General features: G+C 31.9%; 1 protein-coding gene and 1 non-coding gene across 2 annotated transcripts; both read right to left on the bottom strand.

Annotated features, from left to right (window-relative positions):
- Positions 1-1,709: 1,709 nt before the first annotated feature.
- On the bottom strand, positions 1,710-2,615 carry LOC141706298 (LOB domain-containing protein 29-like). The gene is made up of 2 exons (XM_074509094.1): positions 2,306-2,615; positions 1,710-2,238 (listed from the first exon to the last, which is right to left on the bottom strand). The coding sequence occupies exons 1-2, from the start codon at positions 2,595-2,597 to the stop codon at positions 1,790-1,792; spliced, it is 741 nt and encodes a 246-aa protein (XP_074365195.1). The 5' UTR covers positions 2,598-2,615; the 3' UTR covers positions 1,710-1,789.
- Positions 2,616-9,352: 6,737 nt separating this feature from the next.
- On the bottom strand, positions 9,353-9,459 carry LOC141709649 (small nucleolar RNA R71). The gene has a single exon (XR_012570214.1). It is a non-coding gene; the product is annotated as a small nucleolar RNA R71 (small nucleolar RNA).
- Positions 9,460-10,489: the final 1,030 nt, after the last annotated feature.

Raw genomic sequence — 10,489 nt, 5'->3', positions numbered from 1 at the left:
ACTCCAGGCCCATTAGGTTTTTTAATGTGGAGAATCCTGAGCAATTGTAAATCTGGTTCACTTCAGCTGCCCACCTCGTCACATTATTTAACAACAAACATGTTACTGCATTCTATCCAGTATTACAAGTTTGTGATATAACTCCATTATTAAAGATTAAACAATAATAATTGATGCCTTATCATCACTCAACAATGATTAAAAAATTAATCACCAAATAATCAAGTTCCATCATGAAGGGTCACATTTATGTAGCCATATCATTTAATTGCATAGCAATATCATGTTATGAACTTGCAAACATGCATGTAAACTATAGCATATATGATTCTTGTATCAGTGTACTAATAATTCCAAAATCAATTCAGAATTAAGAAATCAATCACCATGTTAACAAAACATAATAAGCTATCCATTAATAGCAAAAACATGGACGAATTATAAATTTGGGTTTAATCTACCAATTTATAATGATCAACCCGAAAGAGATGTCACCAAATATGTCCACTTGAATATAAGTTGATCATAAATCAATAACCATTAAAGCATCAATAGCCTTATAAGAAACCAATTATCCAACAACTTTGTGCTTACTTTTGCCTCGTACCTGTTATGCTTAAACAAAGCACCACTTAAAATCAAATTTATATTAATTTCAAGCACATGGCAACAAGTGATCAAAGAAATTAACGCACTAAATTTAATTTAATTAATGAGGCAAATAATGGCCACTCATATACCCATAAATAAATCCAATTTAAACAATCAAATTGACTTTTGCGTCTACTCACAAGAAAGTATGAAAATTGAAGAAAACTGCTTTAAGATTGTTAGCAATCTTGTACGATAAAGACATTGTTATATATATATATTGAATATATAACTACTTCACAAAACATTGTTAATTCTTAAATCACATAAGCATATGAGAATTAACAATTAAATTAGGAGAAGGGTTTGAGAAAACAAACAGAGATTGGATTTAATCTCGAGTCCAGAAAACTGTCTCCTTAAAGCAGTTTCGCCCCGCACCATCCGTGTTTAGCGACCTGCTTCCCAGGATAAAACGAGATACTAGTATAATCGATAGATCGAATATACTCTCAGCGAACTTGAACTGAGCCCGAGAACTATCACCGGAATATTGGAAAAATTTAAGACTAAAGAGACCGAGAATGAAAGAGATGACTCTTATTTCCTCGACTTAATAAAACTGGTGCCCTAAGACTCTATTTATAAAGAGAGGCTTGAAAGGACTTGTTTTTCTTTTCGATGTGGTACATGGTATTTATAAGAAAAACTAAGGAATAGGTTTGTGCTACTCTCGATGTGGTACAAAACCACTTTTCATATTAAAAGGTAAAACTTTGGAACATCAGTTCTCATTCACCTTTTACTCATTTTGAGCGTGTTAATATGCGTTGGAATCCCCTCGAAGAGAAGAATACGTTCCAATAAATACACACCACTAACACATAATGTGTCTCACTCATATAGAGTCTCAAAATGATTGACAACTTAGTCTAAAATACTAAGTTTGTCCAACACAAAAAAAGTAATTACCAAAGTTATACGATGATATTAATGACCAATAAAAAAGAGAGTGTATAGAGAGGGTTTTCATCTCGATCGACAGTATGAACATTATAGGTTCCTAGCTAGTGCTGCTGCCTAGTTTATTAATAACGATCTGCAGAATGAATGCCTTGTGCAAGAGGCAGAGTGCATAATAGCTAGAGTAGATCGTGTAGATCGTCAATCAGAACATATAAAGAGCTATGAGTATTTATTACTGAATGTAGCCCAGGGCCGCGGACTGCAGGTCATGTAAATCATCTCGAAAAGTCCATTGACAAATACTTGTCTGCTGCACGTCTTCAATAGAATCCATAGTGTAAGTAGAGCTCTGATCTTCTAAACTTGAAAACGAGACATCCCGTCGGGGAATAACTGGATTTTCATTGTTTCTTGAAGACGAGTTTGGATTCACCATAAAGTCTCCGTTAAAGTTTCTGCTCGAGTTTAATTGATCAAATGGCGGAATCATACTTGCATTTTCTGAATGAAGCCAGTTTTGAACATCATGCGGAGAATCAAAAGGATTAATTTTTTCATAATTAGCTGTTGTATCACAGTTAGGGTTTCTGCTACTTCCAGAGCCACTAAAAAAGCTTTGACTTGCTTGTTCCTTTAGTGAAGCTAATTGTACTTGTAGATTAACCACCTGCAATGTTGATTCCGAAATGATGATCAGTACTAAAATTGAGAACATGTATCAATTAAAATTTATAAAAATTAGGGTTAATTAAATTTACCTGCTGTTGGAGCGCAAAAATATGTGAAACACAACCATAGATCGGATCTTGAATCCTAGCTAGGGCTTCATACGAGATTGTAACAGCAGCTTCGCTACGATCACTAACAGGGAGTTGAGCAAGAAGCTTGGAGACATTGCTAGCACCAAAAACTTTGTGGATGGCTGCAAAGTGAGAAGCACCTTGTTCATGGCAGAAATAAGGGGCAAAAACACAACCCCTCATACATTTTCTTCTCAAGAACTTGCAAGCACCACAAGGTGAACCAGTACTGCCTGTCATCTTAATGAATTTATTTAATAATTGTTATTTTACTTGTGGAGCTAGGAGGTTGATTTAGTTTGGTGATACTTGGCTCAGCTTGGTGAAGTGTTGTAAGAATTCTGTTTATAAACACTAAAAGAAGGGCGAAGGTGGATTATATTAATGACCAAGTACTTAATTGGTTCCCTTATTGGCCTACAAACATTCTTATTTTTAATGTTTAGGAAACTTTTACACAATTTAACTAAAACAATAATTAATCCTTTATACTCTTCTTGGAGATTCCATTATAGCATAAGCCAAAACTTAACTTAATTTTGCTTCAATTCATTGTTTCTATCAGTACTTACTTGAGTGAACAGTGAACTGATCAAAGCCACCGGAGACAATAAAATCTGAGAATGTGCATGTTCGTAAAATGAGCGTCACTTCAGCGCGCTAGATGTTTAGAGGTGGGAGATTTGAGTAAATTAGCTAAAGAACCAATTCAGAGGTTTGACTAAATGAGTCATCTGATATTAATGTTCTCAAGTTATGGAATTAAAATTGGGACTTGAACCCGATCTGCTGATTTTCATAAAGCAAGTTAGGAGTAGTTTTTTCTTTGTCAGGGGACTAACACATAATATGTGTATAGTTTGAATATAAACGGTTAATTTAAACAATTATTTATCAAATATTCTTTTTTTTTTATTTGTCGCTTTGATTTTTGCACGTATTTTAATGTGTTTTGACCGGCTAATTAGAAATATGATCTTAAAAATTTTCTTTCTGTCAATTAAAATATAAGTTGTCTACTTTTATTTAGAAAAAGAAAATTTTACAAATGATAATTTTAACCCGCCGGTCAAAACACAATGAAATGTATGCAAAAATCAAATCGACAAATAAAAAAGCAGAGGGAGTAGCTTTATTTAAAACAGCGAAAACGGATATATCAAATAGTTTCACTCAAAATAGAGTAATTTCATCCGTCAAAATAATTTATTTAATCTGTTATAACTTATAAATGTTAATTATATTATTAAATATCGTCAAAATTTAGCACTATTTTGTGATGTGTTGTATGAAACAAGAGTCGATTGAAATCTGCTCTAACTTTGAAAAATTAGTGAAAGTTTTTGTTTAAAGTAAGGTCCTAAAAATCTGTATAAATTATATTTTGAGCTCTAATCATGAACCTTGAATGATTAGTTTAACTATTAACTTTTATATGTTGAACTGTAGATCATTTCAAATATTGACATTTCTCTGGTCAAATGTATACAGTATACATATGCATGAAAAAGCAGGACAGTCGATTTTTATTTAGTCGGTTTTGCCCGCTTTTATTGTAATGGTAATATATGACAACCTGAGGTTATCAAAATCAAATAAATGAAACATAAGCATAACATATCTGATTAGCTGACTTGTAATTCAGTAGTATTTATTGTATTGTTGTTTGTTATACTCGCAATTTAAACCCTAACAAACAATATTGAGGATGATGTCTCCCCTACAATAGATCTTGGAACCGAACTATAGAACCAATAAATTAGAGCAGTCTAATCGTTGTGCAACATAGCAGGTAACCTGTTTATGTACAACAATTGCTGTTAAACAAGCAAACAAAGCACACTCCGCGCGGGCAGCAGAAATTGAATAAATTACATTAAGTATAAGTCTGATAACAGAAAAATTAATTAGAATTAAACTCAGACTTTTGGCTTAGAGACAAGGGGAAGGATTATTGAATTAATCCATGTTCTTAAATAGTAATTACGACATGTCTGAGAAGACGTAAACTAATGATGGTGATATCACTAGTAAGAGACAACCCTGATATCACCATTAATGTTGGTCTAAAACTCTCCATTATATATGTTGAAGTTCATATTATAAAATGCCTGTTCTTATTACAGAAGCAATTGGAAAGATTCTTACCTTTTTAACACCTCATTAGAACTAAGATTAAACCATGCACCTCATTTTGAACCCAAATTAGATGAGAAGCTCAATCTATAGGATCTAATACATGTTCATAAATTTTCTTCATCTAATTTGTAATCGATATCTAGCTAATTATGTATCCGATTAATTCCCTATATATACTAAGATCACGAGCAAGCAAGATCCAAAGACATGCCTAAATTAGATGTTAATACATCCAAAGTAAGGAGCATATTCTTAATATAAGGAAAACAATGCATAATGACACTGGAATAGAACACCCAAGTTAAGGGAAGTTGCACTTGAGTGAAGGAAAAAGTTATTTGTTTTTCTGATAATTTATTTTGTTCAAGTCACGAAAATAGGCCATATTTTGTCGAGCATTCAGTCACTATATTTTTTTATTAGCAGCCACTTACTTCTGTCACAGAGAGCCTACAGGCACCAACATGTAGACGTTGCCTAAATGCCCCACTAATCTAACCAGTGCCGGCCAGTATTATAAATATTCGAACTACGGCATTATACTACGTGAAATAAAGGAAACATATTTTTTTTTTTGCCAAGAATAAAGGAAACATATTTAACATTTAACAAAGAAGAAAATGTGCCTTTCTTTTATACTCTCTCGTCCCATTAACTTGTATATATGTGATTTCAGCACACAAGAGTTCAAGTATAAAAGAAGTAATCTAATAAAAAAATAAAAAAATGTAGTTAAGATGGTATAATTAATAAATATTTAATAAATAAAACGAGTATAGTAGAAAAAGAAATGGATATAATTGAGTATAATTATTTTTTATATTATAATTTTTTTTATTTTTAGTCACTTTTTTTGACTGGATTTTTAGTCACTTTTGAAATTTATATTGAGATGCACTTTCAAAAATAAGTTTATAGAAATGAAAGAGACAAAAGGAGGTGGAACATATTATATCATCAACTAAAATTGAAAAACCGCTTTTGTAAATATCAATTTTCATTGAATTCGGGATAATTTCCCTTTCATAAATTTCAATACAATAAAACATGATCATATACACAACGATTAATAAATATGATTAAAAACCCTAGTGCCTCAACAAATTCAAACAACGGTGAATTGACTTTCCATAAAAAAATTGATGTACGAGATTTTGAACGGATAATTCTTACCTAACTTTTTTTAAATCGTTGTCTATATAGTATTCCCTTATCAAGTTAAACAACAGTTCTTAAAATATATTGTTGTTTTTAATCTTTAACAGAACGCTAAAAACCTGTTATTACCATGGTAACTTATAGTGACTTGAGACAACTCTTTTAGATATTTTGTTGTATAGTTCACACAACTATTTTCGGAAATATTATCTTATAAAACATCAAATAACGGGATAAAAACCGTTGTTACTAACGTAACTTATAGCGACTTGAGATAACGGTTTTAGACATTATATTGTATAATTCAGACAGTTGTTTTTTTGGAAAGGTTATCTTATAAAACATAAAAAAAAAAAGATAAAACAGTTATCTGAATTTTTTTTTTTGAGTTTAAATGGGCACCAAAATTTTCATTTGAATTACTAAAATGAAGAAGTGAGATCCCTTGATTTAAATGAAATTAGATATTAGTTGTTACATAGAAAAATGACTGATCTCTTTACACAACAGCCTTATATCAAAAAATGTTGTCTTATTTGATTATATACAAGATTTTTTTAATACAAATCATTGTCTATAGACCTCGTTCTAAAACCTTCTAAAAGGTTGATTTCTCGCACAACAGTTTCTTTATAAAATTATTGTTAAAAGGTCTTAACACAGTAATGTATTGAAGAAATAGTTGTAAAAGTACTACTCGCTCGTTCTTTTTAAATGATTCTTTCGATGATCAAAAAGTACGAATGTTAAAAAATATCGGTTTTAGTCGTATGAAAGAAAAATGATATTCATCTTGTATGACATGAATAAAATTGCAGTAAAAATAATATTCTCTAAAACGAGATTCGTTCCTGATTAACAAGAAAGATCTTTTAAATGATTATTTTAGTAATCCAATTATACGGATATTAAGGTATATCGATTTTTGACCATATTCTTCGATATTTATGAGGAAATTAGATTTGGTCTATGATTATTGAAGCTCGATATGTGACTTTGAAACTCCATATGTGTTTTAAATTGTTATTACTGATTTTATGAATGGTTTTTCCATTTTCAGGAGGTTAGAATTATTTCTAGAGCCATTGTTAAATATAATATTTTATCAACCTCTTTTATAATGTGAGTACATGTGTATGCACGTTGTAATGATTAAAAAAATTAATTTAGACAATCAAATCGTAACATACCCCGGAAAAATCAGACTCTAAATCCGTCAACGCAGGATATGAACCTCTACCAATCAGTGTATTATATATGATAAACATAATCGATCACGTTCATGTTAATTGTTTTTGTCATTATATGCTCTTCATCGATTCCATATTTGACTTTTAATCTGTCAATTTGATACGATTATTTACATTAGTTGACAGGTGACATATGTGTGTGGCTTTTTTGTCGTCGAAATTGAAACTTGATCCTAAATTTTATTTTTTTCAAACTAAATTGTGTTGGTCAAAAATGTGCAGGGGTGAAGATTGAACGGTTTGGGCGGTTTCAAGTGTCCAAATCGAACCACATTGAAGTTATCAATTTTCTTAAATTTTAAAATTCCTTTTTCTTAAAATTTCAATCATAACCAAATCTTTAAGTTAAAAAAACCAAACTGCTCCGATCCGTTTCAAACAGTTTGGTTCGGTTGGATTTTAGTTTAAACCGTTTTTTAATAATATAGAATTCAATAATTAAATTAAAATTAAATTTGAAAAATAAGAATCAAAAATTTGAAGTTCCTATAGTCGAGAGAGCCTATTTCTTTCAATTTTTTATCACCATCACCATAGTGCAAATTTAGCTGCTGATAAAATATATTTTTATGTATATTTTAGATGATTTTATTCCCATATTAATTATATTTTACATTGATTTGGATATTTATTTAATATATTTTAATGTTTTATTGTAGGAAATAAAGAATCTTTGACTTGGAAGGAATTGGGGCGAAAAGACATATTTTGTAGTGAAAATAGAAAAAAATTCGTATTATTTGACTATACGGACTACAATACTGTTTGTGTCATATCTAGAGATTTAGAAATCCGTTTTTGATGATCTTAAAGTCCACGCGAAGCTTGCAATATTTCCCTTAATTCAGAGATGGGCCCAAAAGCAAAGTTTGATTAAAAAGCCCAGAAACTGGGGAGCAAAAACAGCTGCGAATTTTACATTAAATTTCTACTCTATTATGAAATTCTTTTTGTATTATTATTAGAACATTAAAAATTCTTTTAATATTAGAAATAGGACCAGATATTATGATTGGGGGGAGTTTTTAGTTTTGATAGTATTTATCATTAGCGAGAGGAGAGAGACTTACGTTTACATACAAAAAGCTAGGGTTTATGTTCTTCATCTTCTTCATTGGATTATTTGTTTAAGCTTGGATCTCAATTTCTTCATTAATATAAAAGTTTAAGGTATCCTTAATCTCTTCTTATTTATTATCATATATTTTCTATGACTTTCTTATTTATTCTTGTTGTTTTTATTGCTAATATGAGTGAGTAGTCTTATTCTAGGGCTTAAGGGAAGTCATGTTTGCACCGTGACAATTCTTTGATTTGTTAATAGTTTAATGGGTAAAGAGTGATTCTAATTGATATGCTTTATTATTTAATCTATGTAATTGGCCAATATCGTGGATTAATTGTATGCAAATAGGGGTAATCAATCGAGAGATTTTACTCAGTAGAGGCACACATACGATTAACAGAACTGAGGATTAATGCGAGAGCATAATTGAATTTTTGAAGGTGTTAATGCTTGAGAGAGATTAACCATTACTTTAATTACTTGACCCAATAAATTGTTACATTTCTGTGAATATTTTGGTGTAAGCATGGTGAACTTATATTGCCCTAGACTTTAGTTATTTGATTTTAACCACATAAAATTTGCATTATTTAGTTAGCTAAAAATTCACAACACTCGATTTAATCCAGAAACAATTTGTAGTAGTTGAATTAAAATCCTTGAAACAGTCTCCTTGTGGATACGATCCGTACTTGCCTGTATCTGCTAGTAACAGACACCGTGCACTTGCGGTATCATAATTTTACAGATCAAGTTTTTGGCGCCGCTGCCGGGGAGACGTATAATTTCTATAGATTTTAGTTTGATTGTTTTAGATTGTTTTCTTTGTCTAATTCGAGTTTCCTTCTAGTTGAGGCATATTTCACTGCTTTTTCTTGTTTTAGTTGTTGATGCCCAGGTCAACAAAAGAAGCAGAAGTAACTTCTCTTAGTTCAAATTTTGGAATTACTTGTCAGCAATAGATAGATCGAGTAAGAAAAGAAAGGCAACAAAATCTCGGTGATTCAAAGATCATAATGACATAACTTCTTATTAAATCTTTGAAGAACTATTCACAGCCCTCTCCGAGTGGTGTGCCTACTGGTCTTACTATGCCAACTACTGAAGCAACAAATTTTGAGATCAAACCGGCGTTGCTTACTATGATCCAACAGTTTCCTGGTCTTCCATCTGAAGACCCTACACTTCATCTGCAAAGGTTTCAACGGCTTTGTTCTACCATCAAACATCGATGTGTCACTGCAGACCAACTTAAAGTCATGTTGTTCAGGTTTTCTCTTCGTGACAAAGCTAAAAAATGGTTAAATGATATCAATGTGACCGAGTGGAATGCAATTGCTCAAGCTTTCTTAACTGAGTTTTTCCCTCCGAACAGAACTGATGATTTGATTGACAAGATGACGAGTTTCAAACAAGAGTATGGAGAGTCTCTTAAAGATGCTTGAGAGAGATTCAAAGATCTTCAACGTGCATGCCCTCATCATGGTCTTGAGAAGTGGTTTCTGATAAAACGCTTCTACAATCGTCTTGATCTTAAAACCAAAGGTACGGTTGATAATGTTGCAGGTGGTGTATATATAGACGAAGGAGTTGATGGTGCATATACTTTTCTTGCAAATTTGGCCACTCATCACTTTAATAACCCGAGAGCACCTAAGAAAGGGGGTAAACTTGAAGTGGAGGCTTATTCTCTTTTATCATCTCAGCTCGCTGCATTAACTCAGGAGATTCATTCATTGAAGAATTCACATGCATCTACTTCTCCTCCTATGAGTATTAATGTATTGTCATCTATGGCTCCCATGAATAATCTTGTTTGTGAAGTATGTGAAATCTAAGGCCACATGGGTAACGAGTGCTCATATAATTTTTAGAATTCACAAAATTTTCAGATGGAGCAACCAAATATTTTTCAGCAGAGGCAACAGTATAATCCTTACTCCAACACTTATAATCCTGGTTGGAGAGACCATTTGAATTTCTCATATAGGAACAACAATGCTCAAAATCTTCCTATGCCTAATCAGCAACAACAGTATCAACAATCTTATCAGAGTTCTCAATAACAACAATATAGGCCTTTTTAGGGACCTATGAATCCTCCTGGATTTCAGAAGCCTCCTCAAAATTACGCTCCTCAAGCTAGTCAAACTGCACAGCCTGATCAGACAAATGAGATGCTGAAATTATTGATGCAAGAGATTAAAGATATGAAAGTCCACAACAAGATGATGGAAACTCAGATTGCACAATTGGCTAGTTTTTCAACTACAAGGCAACCTGGCTCTTTACGATTACAACCAAAAAATCTAAAGGAGAATGTGAATGTTATTTCTCTTAGGAGTGGTCTTACATATGATGGTCCTTCAATACTTAATACTGATGTGACTGATGATAAAGAGAAGGACACCAGCAAAGACGACAATATGGATGATGTTGATCAGACAAACAAGGGTGGAACCGAAGGAAGAAAGAAAGCTGAGAATGAGAAGATTGTAAATACTCCTCCACCATTTATG

Source organism: Apium graveolens, chromosome 2, assembly GCF_009905375.1.
Source record: "Apium graveolens cultivar Ventura chromosome 2, ASM990537v1, whole genome shotgun sequence".
NCBI lineage: Eukaryota > Viridiplantae > Streptophyta > Magnoliopsida > Apiales > Apiaceae > Apium > Apium graveolens.
This window is presented reverse-complemented; position numbering and strand designations above follow the sequence as displayed.